Genomic DNA, 18,732 nt, shown 5'->3' with positions numbered 1-18,732 from the left:
ATAAGTCCTAATTCCCAATTTTTTTTTGTTATAACTCCTTTAATAAAAGTTGGTTTGTCGACATATTTATAATTCTTGACTAACACAGTTTCATTTACATCAAAATTTACTTTTTATTTGGCTTACTATTTTTTATTTGATTACTTTGAGCATGTTCTACCCTTTTACTTAATACATTTCTATCTATGTCCTCTTTAAAAACCAATGTATTATCAGTGGGTAAAAGAGTAGATAGCCTCGTCCTTAAATTTCTACCTAACATTAAAGTCGCAGGACTCACCCCAGTTGTACAATGTGGAGTGACCCTATAATCTAAGAGGAACCTGCATAACACTACATTAGTATTTTCCGAGTTTGAGACTAAAGCCTTTTTAAGAGCTGACTTTACAGTTTTAACAGCATTCTCTGCTGCTCCATTAGATGCTGGGAGTAAGGGGGACTCGTTACATGTTTGATGTTATTTTTTGCCAAAAAGTTTTCGAATTCATCTGATACTAGCTGTCTGCCATTGTCTGAAACTAAAGTAATTGGCAAACCAAAAGTAGCAAAAACTCTTCTAAGAGCTTGTATAGTTAATGTAGAAGTAATACTAGACATTTCGAAAACTTCCAGCCATTTTGAATAAGCGTCAAGTATTACAAGATAATTTTTTCTTCTAAAATCAAAAAAATCTATATGAATGCGCTCCCAAGGTGCTTTTGGCCAAGGCCATGGAGATATTTGCGACTTTGGAGCATTATTTGAATGCAAAACACATGCGTCACATTTTTTTGTTAAATTTTCAATTTCAACATCTAAATTTGGAAACCAAACATACCCTCTAGCTAAACTTTTCATCTTAACAGCTCCCATATGTGATTTATGTAACTCTTGTAATACTTGCTGCCGCATAGAACTTGGAATAACAATTCTATGATTCCATATTATACAATTCTGAATTACATCAAATTCAAATCTTTTAGCAAAATATGCCTTTAACGAAATATCATTCACTTTTTTAGGCCATCCTTTTTTAATAAAATAAATGACTTTTTTAAGAATTTTGTCAGAGGCTGTTTCCTTTTGTAAAATTTCAAAATTTAAATAAAAATCTGTATTTTTTGATAAAAAATAACAGTAGTCTATATCAATATTGTCATCATTAAATAAATCACTATCTTTACTTGATGGCATACGGGATAACCAGTCTGCATTATTTTTGTTGCTTTTTACGTATGCAATTTCATAATTGTACCCTGATAATATTACTGCCCACCGCCTTAGCCTATTTGCCGTAAATTGCGGTATGCTCTTGTGCTCACCAAAAATTGTTAATAAAGGCTTGTGATCTGTTACAAGTTTAAATTTCTTCAAATATAAATACTGATTAAACTTTAAGACGCCAAAAATTATTGCTAGTCCTTCCTTTTCAATCTGTGAGTACCTTTTTTCGGTCTCCGATAACGACCTTGAAGAAAAAGCTACGGGTTTTTCGTCACCGGAAGGCAAAATATGACTTAATACAGCCCCTATGCCCACGGGTGAGGCATCAACCGATAGCCTTAGCTCCAATTCAGGATTGAAATGGACTAAAACTTCAGCAGATTTCAGAAGCTCTTTTATTTTTTTAAAAGTTTGCTCTTCTCTCAAAGACCATTCCCATTTAACATTTTGTTTGAGAAGATTGTAAAGGGGATGTAGCAATGTGGACATATTTTTTATAAATCGACCATAATAGTTTATAGTACCTAGAAACGACTGTAACTCCTTAACATTTTTTGGTGGCATAGCATTATCGATAGCTGATATTTTTTCTTTTGAAGGGTGTAAACCCTCTTCGTCTATAATAAACCCTAAATATTCAATGCCTTTTTTGAAAAAAATTACACTTTTCAAAATTAACCTGTAACCCTGCATTTTGCAAAACTTTAACAACATTTCTTAAATTTTCTAAATGACTTTTTATCAACCCCAGTGACCAAAATATCATATTGAAAAATAACCACCCCTGACAATGCACTTAATAGAGAATCTATTATTTTTTGGAATTTAGCTGATGCACATGATATGCCAAACGTTAAACGATTAAATCTAAAGAGGCCTAAATGTGTAGATATTGTTAATAACTCCTTACTCTCATCATCAATGGCTATCTGCTGAAAGGCTTGTAACAAATCAAGTTTCGAGAACTCCTTTCCTCCCTGAAGCTTGCTAAAAAGATCCTCAATTCTCGGTAGTGGGTGCTGGTCCACTTCTATTATAGGGTTCACTGTTACTTTGAAGTCTCCACATATTCTTATGTCTCCATTTTTCTTAAAAACTGGCACAATTGGGGTTGCCCATGCGCTGTACTCCACTGGAGACAATATACCTAAAAATACCAATCGTTCAATTTCTTTTTCTACTTTATTTTTAATAGCAAATGGGACTGGGCGAGCCTTTAAGAATTTTGGTTTAATTTCAGTATTTTTAAATAAATTTTCTCTTTGGCCTTGTTAAAACAGCCCAATCCAGGAGAAAAACATCAGGAAATTCATCATGCAAATGCTGAGTAGCATTATTTATGTTAAAGACATTCAAACTAAAATTGTATAAATTTAAAAAAATCACGCCCTAATATCGGAGGTCCTCCATTTTTCATAATGTAAAAAGTTAAATTTTCTTTTTTCCCTTTGTAACTTATTTCTAAATAAAGTTCACCCAATGGCTTCACTTGTTGCCCATTATAAAAAATAAATGTTTTGTTTGATCCTTGAAAAGGATAAATTTTAAAATTATTTAAATAAAATTCCTCAGAAAAACATGAAATTCCGCTACCCGTATCTATTTGACATTGAACGTTTTTATTTTCCAGTACAATATTAATTTTAAATGGTTCTGATCTAAAAATATCTTGCTGTCTCAATGTAAACAAACAAATATCATCATTGTTTTGATTATTTACCGAGGATTTTTCTTCAATAAAATTATGATACCTATTACTAAATTTTTGCCTGCATACTGCGGCTAAATGACCTTTCTTTTTACATTTGGAACAATTTAAAGATTTATAAAAACACTTATCTTTTGGTGATTGCCTTTTCCGCAGACGTCACATTTTATGGCTGTCATCATGGCTGCCTCCCTGCTGTGACTTTGACGTTTCTGTTGGTGGGGGTTCCACTGCTGTCTTGTGGTTCCAAAGTTGCCTCCTACATCCGGGTTGCGCGCGCCTCTTGCACCTGCGTCGCCTTTCTTGTTGCGTAGGAAATTCACGGGCTCCTGTTTTACCATCGATTCTTGCACCTCTCTGGCCGCCATCTTTGCTGATGCAATTTTCACTATCCCTTCAAAAGACGTAGCGATATTTTCCTCCATGAGACGGTCCAAAATTGGTCCCTTTTCGAACCCAAATATGAATCGATCTCTTAGACAAACTCCCAGCTCGGCTCCGAACTCGCATCCTACAGCCAGACTTCGCAATCTGCCTGCCCACTGAGTTGCCGTCTCTCCATATTCCTTCCTTGCTGCATAAAATTTGTATCTTAAAGCGAATGCGGACTGCTGCGGTTTAAAATATTCGTCGAACACCTTGATCAACTGGCCAAATGTCCTTTGTTCCGGTTTCTCAGGACTTACCAAATCGAATATTAATTTGTATGCCTCTTCATCACATGTATTTAATAATATCGCCTTCATTCTGTCTTCATCTTTCTCTTCTTTTATTCCGTTTGCAGCGAAATAGTTTAACAAACGGGCCTTGAAGATAGACCAGTCACTACTTATCGGTGAAAATTCCCTGAGATGCCCGATTTCCGCCATTTTACTGTTCACTTCTTAACGCGCGGATCTATATTCGTTTTCAACACAAAATAGAATAGTTTTTAATCCTCGTCGCCAATTGTGGTGTCTTGGACCACGTGATTCCAACTTTACTGAGGCTGAGTAAAACACAGTTTGAAATTTGATACTTTTATTTCAACGCTCAGAGAAAGAATGAGTTTACAATATCGTACCATCAGTACCTTATGCCTGCGCATACATCTACCGGAAACGGATGGTGTACTATATATTATTTTACATATGGTAAAGGCGGAACATTTAAATATTATTTTTATAACAATACTACAAAAACATTTAAAGAATATCGAGAAACTACGGTTTGGTTAGGCTCCTTGAATTTGACACTTTGCGTCAGTTTAAAAATATATTTTCGTACTTTTGTGCTTAGGCGTAAAAGTGCTTCACTTTTATGCCTAGAAGTTAAAATAACGTTTTTATATTGTCATTCACGTCGCAAAAATTTATACTTTTGTGACGTTTGAAAAAAATATTTTTTTTCTGATTTCCTTAAAATTTCCCATTTTGTTTTTCCCAATTGTTAGTTTGCATTGAACTTTATATTACTGAAAAAACAAAAGATTATTAAAATTACTTTTAAGAAAATCGTTACCATGCTAAATTATCAGACTATTTAACTCTAATTTGTTAATTACACCTAAATATGCATAGTTGGCCTTTACATGTACACATTTTTAAAATTGTCATCAAAAGGAAATTCTTGAAATGAAACTGTAATAGAAGGGCTATCGGAAATCGTCCTTTATTTTGATTATGAAAATGAATAATATTTTAGATAAACAATTTTAAGTTAACCCAGACTTTTCTACCGGGCCAGTAAAAAATATATTTCCGTCTAAATATCTAAGAGATAATAGTCCGTCTAAATATCTAAGAGAGTAATGCTGTATTTTGCACTTTTGGACATGGGATATATTAAAAAATGTCTATACCTATTCATCTATCCAAAAAAATCCTTATGGGTTTTTCGCCACTGCACTACAAGAAAAATCTACAAAATAAAATAGTTATTTTTTGTAAACACTTCTGGCGTTAAACCTAAACGGACGCTGCTTGTCAGAAGTTGTGTTTACAGTAATAAAAATTTGCCTAACAAAGAAAAAAATGCTTAACGTTTCGGAAAGTTTTCTTTTCCGTCGTTGGAAGCAAAAATATAAAGAATCAAGAAAAAACTATTTAAAATATTTAAATTGAACTATTCGAGAACACTTTACTTTTAAAAACAGATACGTCTACAAGAAATCGTTGACGTTCTGTTAAAATGACATTATATTAAGTTAAACTTCAAAATTAACAATTACTACCTGATAATTACTTAATAAGGTAAAACCAAAAAGCCCAAACTTTCTGTATGATTATTTTTAAATTTCACGTATGTTATGTTTATTTATGTAATGTTCTTTAAAATCAAAGGAGCGATTGCCATACATTACTAACATCTACAGATGCATGAGCAATACATTTATTTTTATTAGATTGAATTAAAAAAGCCTCTTTTATTTTTCTTTTAGAGGCTATCGCTAAAAATAAAGATCAATTTTATCACATACTAAACCAATGAATACAGAACAACAAACAAAAAATGTAATATACCAAATACCCTGTGAATGCCATAAATTTTACATTGGTGAAACATCTAGACCCTTAAATGTTAGAATTAAAGAGCATAAAGATTATTTAAGAAAGGGAGATTTTCACAAATCTAAGTTTTGTCAACATTCATGGGACACAGGGCACAGAATAAATTTTAATAACGCCAAAATTATAACGAAAGAAGCGATAGCCTCTAAAAGAAAAATAAAAGAGCCTTTTTTAATTCAATCTAATAAAAATAAATTTATTGCTCATGCATCTGTAGATGTTAGTAATGTATGGCAATCGCTTCTTTGATTTTAAAGAACATTACATAAGTAATTATCAGGTAGTAATTGTTAATTTTGAAGTTTAACTTAATATAATGTCATTTTAACAGAACGTCAACGATTTCTTGTAGACGTATCTGTTTTAAAAAGTAAAGTGTTCTCGAATAGTTCAATTTAAATATTTTAAATAGTTTTTTTCTTGATTATTTATATTTTTTGCTACCGACAACGGAAAGAGAAAACTTTCCGAAACGTTAAGCATTTTTTTCTTTGTTAGGCAAATTTTTATTACTGTAAACACAACTTCTGACAAGCAGCGTCCGTTTAGGTTTAACGCCAGAAGTGTTTACAAAAAATAACTATTTTATTTTGTAGATTTTTCTTGCAGCGCAGTGGCGAAAAACCCATAAGAATTTTTTTGAATAGATGGGATATATTGATGATCGTGAATTTAAAAATGTCTGCAGTGATGTCAATAAATTTACTATGTTGTACAAAAATTAGCTTCATTCAAATTATTCTCAAGATATGGTTTTAGGATCTCTTCTATTGCACAAATCTTATGATTTTTAAATGATGCAATTTAAATGATATGTTTTTTTTTCGTTGTAGATAATCAACTTCAAGCGACCACACAACTAAAAATCAAGATGCGGCAATCAACACAAGAGCCAGTCCCATTCCATTGTATAATATTTCCGAAGTCAATTGGAAGTACTTTGCCCGGATGATGCTGACAAAGACGCCTTCAAAATAAGTGCCGAATAACTGATTTCAGAAAAAATATACCTCCTCTTCCTATCTACCTGTTTTCACACTTGTTCAACACATGATTCAAAAAATTTCAAAGGTTTAAAGTGAAATAAGAAGGGGTTACATCTTGTTGGAACCAAACATACCAATTAACAGCTCCAGTCTCATAACCGTGTATAAATTTGCTGAAAGAAAATATTTCTGCCTAAAATAAATTCTAACTCTGGCAACACCGGAGACATGATTTTTGAATACGCGATTATCAATAATGGGGTATATTCCCATGTGGTCCAAAATTTCAAAAACATCGCATTACCGGTTTCTGAGAGCCGGGTATATACTTTTGACTAACCTGGTATAATTAGTCTTTTTATATGTAACTAAATACTAAAAACAAAATTAAACATTTTGTTTCATATTTAGCTTGTTATAGTATAATTCTTCTGCAAAATCGTAACACCTGCAAATACATTATGCCAATTTTCTCAAGAAATAGAGAAAACGTTAGTTGACATGTTTTATTTCATGTAGGTACCGCACTAATGCGAAGGAGGTATACATTGGCCATTACTGGAAAATCAATAGCTTGTATAAGTACAACTGTACAGAAGGTGTTTTAAATGCCTTTGATGTAAATAGATATGTCTATATATGGTACAAATTAATTTGAACAGGATATCGCGCATCAATCTAAAAAAGATAACTAATAAAATTTCAAACATATATTTTCCGAATTTATATCCTATATCTATAAATATTAACCTAACATAACAAATGGATAATATGCCCGACAGTATTAAGTATCATAATAAATTCTCCTATAATTACTATTGTTTTTGTACTCTTTTAATGCGTATCTAGAAAATATGAAATTTTCCTCTGAATGTAAAGTTGTCTTTTATATTAACATTGCGTATATTTATATCATGTAAATTATTGCATGTCCAATAAAAACACAAAGAAAATGTTGATTTACATATGCACTTTATACCTAGTCAGGAGATTTATGTTAATATTTAATAAACAAACCTAACACGGCATATAAACAAAATCTGAAATGATATACATGAACAATATAAATACGATGTTTTCAAATAGCATACAATTTTAACAAAAATTATGAATATTAAATTATCGTTTGTGAATGTATGTGTTTTGATTTTGACATTTAAGAAAGCCTAATGTAATTTCTCACAACACTTGCTTTTCTGTTCGTATAAAGCACGCTAGATTTAAAAAAAAAATGATCATATTTTATGGAAAATTAACACTAATATATACAGGCTTAACCTTTAATAAGTGCAAATAATAATTTTAGGAGGCGTATATTTTGACCCCAGAAATTCGTCTATGAGGATTTTTTCGTGAAATGTTTTATTTCAAAATTTGGATTTTTTTAATTTTTAGTTGAAAACATAACAAATAAACAACGTTTCTTGATAATATGACAATAAAGGTGATGGATTAAATTTACAAGAAACTCCAGAAAAAATCCAGTTAAATAAAACATTTAAACAAAAGTCATTTATTTAATTTTTAAAGTAAAATAACTCGGTTGTTTTAGATTAATTTGAAAAACGGTAAAGAGGAATATACAGGGTCGCTGATATGTATGGGAACGGTCGATTATTAACTAAAATATAAGAGGTACCGTAAAAAGTTAATTACAAAAGTTATACGGTTTTCAAATATTTATTAGCGGGTTATAAATTTAAGTATATAGGGTCGGTAATAAAGTCGTGGCACATCAAAGTTTAATTTTTAAATGGAACTGTACATTATTGCATATTTCGGTCCTTCCTTCAATTGTAACCAAAAAAAAGATACACACAATGTACCTCAAACCAACCGTTTCCGAGATATTGACTTTTGAAAATATCACTTAAACAATTCGATTTAATTAATATCGATGTGTTTGGTTTCATTTAACAATGCCATTCTGCGGAACCTGTGAAACTTAACAATATTTGACATTAGTTTTCAAGTTAGCATTTATAGATGTATAAAATGAGATTATATCAAATCTAGAAATTACAAAATTTTCGTTTAACATTTCAAAATCAAAAATTCATAACTCGGAAATTGTTGAATTTAGGTACATTATGTGTATTATGATTAAGTAGTTCTTTCGGAACCAAAACGATTATAAATTTACAGTAGTGATTGGGATATTTATAAATAAAATACTAAAACATAATTTATCCAGACACTTATTATTTTATCAACATATTTTTTTTAACATCAAAGATATATCACGCCCTTCAACTTAATAATTTTGAATAGCAGACGACTAAACTAGTTTTCATCATCTGCTGATTCGCTAACATAGTTAAGTTTTAACATAGTTAGCGAATCGTGGTGAATTAATGTTTTATTTAACACCAAATGTTCAAACACCCAACTGTAATCTATTAATAGTTTTATCAAAACTTTACAAAAATAATATAAAAAAACTATTTTAAAAAAATAACAAATTTACATAAAACTATTAATACTGTATCAAAATACATATAAATTAATGTATCAAAACACAATATGAAGTTCAGTATTTTATTTGATGATTTTATTTAATTTCCCAATTATTTACCAGAATATCAAGAATCATTGCTATTTTATTTCGATCGAGAAAAAAATATTTAACAAATAAGACGCAACCGGTTCGTCGAATCGATGCCACAACCAAACATGATCGTTTACATGTATTTCCTGATAGCTTTCGCGGAATCATAATTTATTTTAACCTTGGCTTATTGCCTCGATCAGGGTTGGGACTGTAATAGATTAACAATTGCTAATTTGTTATAAAATGCTGAATTTACTACATGTAGTAAATGTATTAAAATCCAAAATTACTAAAGAATGTAATAATTAAATAACCTTAAATAACAATTACTACATCACCTTCAGTATATTTGCCTAGTGCAATCTCTCAAATAATGTTGATGGGATACGGCAATTATATGTAGGTCCGTTTTTGCAGTGTGAAACTTGTGAAAATCAAATGATACTGTACGATTGGAACAAATCAATCGACACTACTTCACGATGGTCTATCTAAAGCACACTTATTCGTGCGTACTTAAATTTGAACGAACACGCATCCCCTGTGCGAGAGGCTTTAAGGCTGAAACGACCAGGTCGCTTCGACCACGGATGTATTGCATACATAGGTGCGTCCAGCTGAACGACCAGTTTCAGTGAAGTTGCAAAATGAATGTGGAACAAGTTGCAAGTATTGTGCATCTACCGCGACGAAGAAAAATGAATAAAAACCAAAAGAAAAGATTTTAGGTGCACCCTTTGATACAAATACGTAGTGAAAATGGAATGTTTATCAAGATTTGCGGAAATACAGTAAAAAAAATTACTAACTATACACGGATGTCTATTGAATCCTTTGATAAGCTGTTAGAAGCTCCGAGAAATCCGTGTATCTTCTTTTTTGTTGCGCACTTCATTAAACTGTTTTCTATATACCAAACGAGCTTCTATACATGCCAAATTAAGTTCTACATGACCTTTTTTGTCATGTAATATCTATTCCCATACAGTTTATTTCGTTTTTGCAGTATGAATTAGAGTTTAAATCTTAAATAATAAAATAAGTAATACATTTTTCGATATAACTAAGTTATTCAAAACACTTTCACATGAAGTAACACTTGTGTACTTCACAATATGCGCTTATTCATTCAAGGCCACGAATTTTGGGTACTGTGTCGTTTGTGCTGTTCTGCGTACATGTGTCCCAAAATGCACATGCGTCTGGTCTGGCCCATATTGAGACCATGTGGCGCAACCCATGCAGGATATCACAAGCCACGTTATGAACTGTCTGTGTAATTCGGACAATTTCATGTAAACTACCGAAAATTCCCTAGATCTGGTAACTATGTTAGATAATTTCTCGAGACCTAGAAGAGACTTGAAAATATAAATAATTTTTAAGACAAATTTTCACATAAAATTTAGTAATAATTGCATTTAAAATATTGCTACATAGTATCGTCACAAAAAAAACTTCTACCAAGTACAATACTTTTAAATAATAATAATGCTATTAAATATATCTTCCCTTTCTCCTAATAATTAGAAAATATCGTAAACTATTTCTCCAACTTTTAGTATTATTGACAATATGGTATTAGTTTCTCTGAGAATTGCTCGATTTCTGTTTGAGATTGTTAGGTTAAGGAATTCTAGGGAATTTTGAAACAATGATTTAGGGAATCTGCAAAATTTAATTTGGCGACTCTACTCCTAAGAAAAAATGTTCTAATAGCCCAATGGAGTCTTAGTGCTTCAGTGTGCACTCCCCCGGAAAATCATAACAATGCTATAAAAACCGGAGAACTATTGAAATATAAAGCGGAATTCAATAACCTCGGCAGTTTGATTTCGGAAAGAACCAATATCGACTCTGCAAATCAGCCCAGAATTAGCAGCGCCTCAAGAACATTCTGGAAGCTAAAAGAGAGGGTTCTCTACAATCATGACTCGAGCACAAAAATCAAACTTGCAGTATACCGAGAAATAATAATCCCCACCATGTTATATTGGAGCGAAACCTGGATGTCATACCGTCGGCATATAAACGGATTAAACATGCTGCAACAAAGACACCTTAGGCAACTGCTAAGAATCAAATGGTACCATGTCTAAAACATATCGGTCCTTGAATGAGCGCTTAAGTCATGATTATTAAATCCCGCTCAAGATGGGCTGGTCTCATATGCAGGATGCAAGAAAACCGCCTACCGAAATATTTTCCTTACGGTGAGCTTGTAGAAGGTAAGAGGAAACCGGATGGACAAATTAAAAGGTACAAAGATATTTTCCATGAAAACTTAAAGGGCATACACATGCAGAATCAGTGGGAGGAAGCAGTGCACAATAGAACGCAATGGAGAAGAATTGTAAACTCAGGTAATAACGACAACCAAAAAGTAAAGGGAGAACAAAGTAATGAGGTTTTTGAATGTCCAGAATGTGGAAGAGAGATAACATCACGTATTGTGCTTTTCAGTTACAGAAATGCTCATGAAAGAAAACGCCTTGCGTAACCATCTTCTGATGCGTGTCAAATACGCGTCAAACTAAATTGAAGATTTTTGAATCTGAAATTTACCGTATTAAAGTACGTAATTGAAATGTATATTTTTATAAAATGTCAACCCTGGCGAAACATATTTTTCTAGCCTAGCGTCAAGCAGTCTGCCTGCTCGAATCGCTACAGTTTACGTCATACCGTTTTTAATTTACTGTTACTATGTACTCACCTAATTGTTGGTGTTATTTCATTGCACAACACGGTTCGTTAATGTCAGGTTCGACTTGTGCTCGCTTACGAGACTATGATATTTATTTTGAATTATTTATCGCATATTCTGGGAAATACCGCATAAAGCCAACTAGATAATTATAATATGCAATAATAATAAAATTAACAATCTTTATTTCAAATTAAAATTTATATAAAGATAAATATAAAGTGAAATAATGTTACAAATCAACAAATCCACATTAGTCTTGCATATTAAATTATTTTCTATGCTATATGGCTCTAAATTTACCAGTATTTTTTTTATTTTCGTGTTAAATAAGTCTATTGTTTCAATTTGGTAAATCTCAGATGGTAGATTATTAAAAAACTTAATACACCTATATGAAGGACATTTTTCTCTTAATGGCAGTCTATGCCGTGGATAATCCAAATACAGTGCTGTAGTTTTATATTTGTGGATTTTATCTGTTTGAAAGTAATCTCGGCGTTTAAAAAGAAACATAAGACACTCATAAATGGAGTTATCTATTACTTGTCAAAAATAATTTGGATACGACGATTTTACTTAGAAGTTTCAATAGCATATCTAGGTTTTTGTTATTAAGTTATTATTATAACTTATTTATTTTTATCAAAAATATATTTTTCGAACAATTTTAATAATTAGTAACATATATTGACAACCTAAAGCAAAACCCACAAATTGTTGAGTATATATTATATTTTAGACGTCATAATAAAATTTGTATACAATGTATTTGAAATTTCAGTGTGTTCGATATTCACGTAACTAGGTATTTGTATTTTGGAACCTCTAGTCCTGAACAGCATTGCTTTTGTTTTATTTTGGTTCAAAATCAGTTTGTTCATATTGAATTTGTTTATAGCTTGTTCATTTCATTGAAATATCTTTAATAAATGCAAAGATATATTATACTTTTAAATGAAAGAATTGAACATTTAACTTTTTCTACGATCGTGAAAAAAGTAGCTATTTTTTACACTATCTACTCTATTAAAGGTCAAATTTTTTACACTAGTGCTTTACTACACATTATTTTTTGCACTGATGCAAAAACACCTTGACGCTATTAATAACGAGTTTAACTAAAGAGAAACATTTGTACCATGATTTTGTTAATCCAATTATTTTTACTAATGCAAGTAGTCTATTTTTGTTAGTCGCCATAAAGTCTTATGTAAATTAATAAGTAACATTGCTTGTGGCCTCTGAGGCGGACATGTTAATGCTAAAATATCATGGAGGATGGAAGTCTTCAAATGTAGCTGAGAGTTACATTGAAGGGTCACTTTCCAAAAAAAAAGTACCAGTAATCAAGCAGCAACATTCCGGAAAAGTGTTTTAAGTGAAGAACAAGAACCCGAGACCTTCACGAGCAGAAATAAAAATAAAATTCAAAAGACCACTGGAAATGAAGTTTGTCCATCGCATTGTTCAAACCGCGACGTTAAAATTAAAATGCACTCAAATAATATTGTGTGCAACATGTGCAAAAAGCATATTTGTTGCGCTCAGCATGATTGCAGCTCTCGAATTCGTCTGCAAAACTCATGCGTCGTGCAACAAATATGTCCTTTTTGCACTGGTTACAGAAATAACTATTTATTAATTCAATTTGTCAATTGCTAAGTGCATTATCAACATCTCTTCAGAAGCATCTGTATGTTGTTGATGTCTGAGTGTTGCTTCTTAGACAATTATTGAATTCTCTTTTGTATAATTGATTGACTGATACCTCATAACACATAAGTATAAATATTATTTTATATAAGCCGATATCCAACAATTTATTTACATCTATTACAATCGTAGTGTCATAACAGTAATAAAATATTTGTATTTGAAAGAAAGGCTGACCCAATTTAATATCGTAAGCCAGATATTTGTCAACCGTTTATTTTTTTAATATTTCCTTGGAAATACCTAATACTCACACAATACACATCGATAAACAAATTAAGACTAAATAGTGCAATTTTTACGTGGAATAAGTTCTGTTAAAAATATAATAATCCTAATTATGTCCTTATTTAATTTCAGTGTCACACAGCTCATGTATGTTTTTAAATCGTTCAATTAGATTTTCTCGGAACACGGGTAAAATACATTTGGCAAATTTCCACTGACATACGGGTATTTAATGGTAATAGGTACTTTTAGTTATTATAATTGATTATTAAAAATATAGAAATCACAAAAAATATACGTTAATAAATGGTAATTGTATTACATAGTTATTATAGGTAAATACTGTAATTGTATAATAATGATTGTTAAGCAATGAATTAATTACGTCAAAGTTTGATTACGTGATGTAAAATTTTGATCATATATTTTCTTTACTTCAATTAACTATTTTATCTCGATAAAAGATGTTTAATTATAAAATATTAATAATAAATAATATAATTAGAGAACTAACGCGCTTGGATATGATTTTTTTTTTATTTTCGTCACACATGCCTTTCAATTTAAAAAACTGACCCCAATTCAGAAACAAGCTCATTTTCCCCTTTACTACAGAATAGTCCATATGTAAGACATATGCTTAATTGTCCAAAAATTACGACACCATTATCGCTGCACTATATGCATGCTATAAAATTTCAGTAGTAAATATTGGTTTATGGCTGGATTCTTATAAAACTGTATCATAAATAATGTAATTACACTTAGTATTTGAAATAAAATAACACGTTAGTATTTTAAAGTAAAATGTGATATTACGCTTTTTACCACCAGATTTGTAATAATGATATTACCTTTGATTGAAGAAATAAGAAGATGCGCCACCTTATGGGCGATTTTCTGGATGGACCTGTCCGAGATGGAGCTGGCATTACCATCAGCCTGTCCGAGATTTAGTCCAGCTCTGCACCGCTGCGCGCTGATTGCTTACAGCGCAGCGGATAAAAACTACTGTACCGTATTTCTGCTTTTAGTCGACAGAATGAGTGATTTCTGGAGATAGGGCTGCCCAAACTACTGATAAAACCGTAAATTTATGGATTTTGTGTACAGTACTTTAATAATACGGATTTTCTATCATTAAACAATATAATATTATATGATTAAACAAAGAACGGCGTCAGATTTGGCTTGGAAATAAAGATAGCTGTTATCTGATATGTAAAATATTATGGTAAATATCAATAACCGTCATTTCCAACCCAACTAAACGACTTTTTTAGATCATACGACATATTCGGTACCTATAAAAGAATGTTTATTTTTGTTGTTTATTCTATCTTTAACACAAATAAATTTTCAATACATAAACGCGAATTTTTCATACAAAGATATTTTCGTCAAACGTATTAAAGATATTACACATTTTAATATGGAAACACTAAATGAAATGAAAAAGCAAACGATCTAGCTAGAAAAGGAGCGAACACTCCACTAACTGGACCAGAACCGTTCTGTGTTCCAAGCGAAAACCAGCTTAAAGCGGAACTGAAGAACCTGGAGGACTCCATCCGTAGCCTGGAATGAGGATCATCCAACGGTCTAAGACACTCGAAAAAGTTTCTCAGAACTTATGACCGAGAAAAATCAAAGATTTTCCTTGACTTAAGTAAGAGCAATCTTCGGATTATCACGGGGTTTCTAAGAGGACACACTCTCTTTAACGAACACTTCAGTAGATTGAAGCTGAGAAACAACGGCGAATGCTGATTTTGTGGGGAAAATGGGAAAACGCCAGAACACCTTATCACTGAGTCCGCCTAAACAACAACCGTTCGTGCCATAAACTTTGGTACGGCTGATGTCGAAGATGCAGAGCTAGCCTCTGCGGATCCGTTTCGGATACTGGCTTTTGTCAAAACATTGAGACCGTATGATGAGTTATAACCCGTTATAACTCAAGAATGGGGAAGACAAAATAGATCTGTAAGGTCGCGGTCATTAAGTCTCCTGCGAAACATTCTACATTCTATATGGCAACACTGTCGCTTAAAGTACCACACCGTGTTCGATATGCCTTCGCTGGTCGAATTAGAGAAAATAAGTGTTTTATGCGTTGGCCGCAAAAGGATTGGTGTCTTCAACGTACAGCACTTGAGACGTAAGGGGAATTCAAAGCAGCCTTGTCACGAATTCGTCCATTAGGTTGCGTATTTCCCTATTCTTTCAATCAACAATATTACTGGCTTTAGTATATCAGCAGTGTCTCTTTTCTGTATTTACGTTCCTCTTCCATTTTCTTTGTCCATTTTACTCACGCCTTTTCTTCACTCTTATTTTTCTCTAATTTCCCTTGTTTCGATTTCCTGTGGGTGTGGGCTAACAATGATAGCTTACGTTATCATCAATTTCTGTGAGCGTTTTCGCGCTTACTATACACAAATTCTTCGAATAAAAACACTAAGGATGAAGTATATAATCTATCTAATATATAAAATTCCCGTGTTACAGTTTTAGTTACCATACTCCTCCGAAATGGCTTAAACAATGAATGGTATGACGTAAACTGTAGTGATTCGAGCAGGCAGACTGCTTGACGCTAGGCTAGAAAAATATGTTTCGCCAGGGTTGACATTTTATAAAAATATACATTTCAATTACGTACTTTAATACGGTAAATTTCAGATTCAAAAATCTTCAATTTAGTTTGACGCGTATTTGACACGCATCAGAAGATGGTTACGCAAGGCGTTTTCTTTCATGAGCGTTTCTGTAACTGAAAAGCACAATACGTGATGTTATCTCTCTTCCACATTCTGGACATTCAAAAACCTCATTACTTTGTTCTCTCTTTACTTTTTGGTTGTCGTTATTACCTGAGTTTACAATTCTTCTCCATTGCGTTCTATTGTGCACTGCTTCCTCCCACTGATTCTACATGTGTATGCCCTTTAAGTTTTCATGGAAAATATCTTTGTACCTTTTAATTTGTCCATCCGGTTTCCTCTTACCTTCTACAAGCTCACCGTAAGGAAAAGATTTCGGTAGGCGGTTTTCTTGCATCCTGCATATGTGGCCAGCCCATCTTGAGCGGGATTTAATTATCATGACTTAAGCGCTCTTTCAAGGACCGATACGTTTTAGACATGGTGGTACCATTTGATTCTTAGGAGTTGTCTAAGGTGTCTTTGTTGCAGCATATTTATAAATTTTTTTAATCCGTTTATATGCCAACGGTACGACATCCAGGTTTCGCTCCAATATAACATGGTGGGGATTATTATTTCTCGGTATACTGCAAGTTTCATTTTCATGCTCGAGTCATGATTGTAGAGAACCCTCTCTTTTAGCTTCCAGAATGTCTTTGAGGCGCTGCTAATTCTGGGCTGAATTGCAGAGTCGATATTGGTTCTTTCCGAAATCAAACTGCCGAGATTATTGAACTCCGCTATATATTTCAATAGTTCTCCGGTTTTTATAGCATTGTTATGATTTTCCGGGGGAGTGCACACTGAAGCACTTAGACTCCATTGGGCTACTAGAACATTTTTTCTTAGGAGTAGAGTCGCCAAATTAAATTTTGCAGATTCCCTAAATCATTGTTTTAAAATTCCCTAGAATTCCTTAACCTAACAATCTCATACAGAAATAGAGCAATTCTCAGAGAAACTAATACCATATTGTCAATAATACTAAAAGTTGGAGAAATAGTTTACGATATTTTCTAATTATTAAGAGAAAGGGAAGATATATTTAATAGCATTATTATTATTTAAAAGTATTGTACTTGGTAGAAGTTTTTTTTGTGACGATACTATGTAGCAATATTTTAAATGCAATTATTACTAAATTTTATGTGAAAATTTGTCTTAAAAATTATTTATATTTTCAAATCTCTTCTAGGTCTAGAGAAATTATCTAGCATAGTTACCAGATCTAGGGAATTTTCGGTAGTTTACATGAAATTGTCCGAATTACACAGACAGTTCATAACGTGGCTTGTGATATCCTGCATGGGTTGCGCCACATGGTCTCAATATGGGCCAGACCAAACGCATGTGCATTTTGGGACACATGTACGCAGAACAGCACAAACGACACAGTATGAATTGGTCAAGCCATTTTTTTTATGAAATTTGATATGTAGATACTTATATTCAGCAGGTCTAAGAATAGGTTGGTATCGGTTTTTAGACCTCTAAGTGATAAGGGTGGTCCACCCCCATTTTTTTACTTTTTGAACAAAATGCTTCATTTTTATTTTTTATGATGTGGCGTTAAAAAATACATACAAACCTAAATTTTCACCCTTCTACTATCAACGCGTTTTTTTTCAATAGCGATATTAGTAATTATATTCAATCATATTAGTCAGAATTTGAAATAGTTTCAAAAGATAATTCAATTTTCGAGACCATACCTAATTTAGAGAATATACTTGTAGGAGACCTAAAAATAACAAAAAAAATGTTTCAAATGAAATGTTGTTGTATTAATCCTATACAATAACAAATTTTAATTGAATTTTATATTTTATACTGATCTATCAGGTTATAGCCATGGTCAAAACATCCTCAGCACATTTCTATTTTAACTCTGATATATAAGTAATTAATGCCAATAAATCAATATAAATTTCACAAGTTTAATTAATTAAATTTTAATTATTTATAAAATCCATAGAGCGGTATAATATAAATTATTTACACCTGTATTCCATATGCAAAACAATATTACCGTGATCGTTCATTATCACATAAATTGTTATTAAATATCAAGTAAGTTTCTTTAAAAATAGAACTTTATTATTGTTATTTTATTTACTAAAAATCATTATTTCAAATTGAGTATTATTATCATACTTATATCTTGATGAAAGACAAAAATTCCCGTAGTGGGAAGAATCATAGCTTAAAAAATTCCGTATGCAGATGTATACGTATGCATTATTTACTGCTCTAAGGTAAACCTATAATTTCCCCCATAAACGTGCGAGATATTCGATATTCACATCGGTTTGCTTGTTTAAATATTAACATAACGACGCTTCCAAGCTTAATTGGAGAAATTCAACAATTCAACAG

The 18,732-nt window shown here is 32.0% G+C and overlaps 1 protein-coding gene across 1 annotated transcript; it reads right to left on the bottom strand.

Annotated features, from left to right (window-relative positions):
* Positions 1 to 435: 435 nt before the first annotated feature.
* LOC115877584 lies at positions 436 to 3,844 on the bottom strand. The gene is made up of 2 exons (XM_030893831.1): positions 3,434 to 3,844; positions 436 to 1,187 (listed from the first exon to the last, which is right to left on the bottom strand). Exons 1-2 carry the CDS (start codon positions 3,778 to 3,780, stop codon positions 1,160 to 1,162), a joined length of 375 nt encoding a protein of 124 aa, XP_030749691.1. The 5' UTR covers positions 3,781 to 3,844; the 3' UTR covers positions 436 to 1,159.
* Positions 3,845 to 18,732: the final 14,888 nt, after the last annotated feature.

The sequence above is a fragment of the Sitophilus oryzae genome, unplaced genomic scaffold (assembly GCF_002938485.1).
Source record: "Sitophilus oryzae breed Bouriz unplaced genomic scaffold, Soryzae_2.0 scaffold_1494_pilon_pilon, whole genome shotgun sequence".
Taxonomy (NCBI): Eukaryota; Metazoa; Arthropoda; class Insecta; order Coleoptera; family Curculionidae; genus Sitophilus; species Sitophilus oryzae.
Note: the sequence above shows the minus strand (reverse complement) of the source record. Positions and strands in the feature narration are given on the sequence as shown.

What these genes read in the sequence shown, in the direction of transcription:
- LOC115877584 (XM_030893831.1), bottom strand. Translation starts at nt 3,780, where the DNA reads ATGGCGGAAATCGGGCATCTCAGGGAATTTTCACCGATAAGTAGTGAC. An exon ending in TGGGCAGGCAGATTGCGAAG is followed by an intron (nt 1,188 to 3,433) that starts TCTGGCTGTAGG and finishes AAAATAATGCAG; the next exon opens with ACTGGTTATCCCGTATGCCA.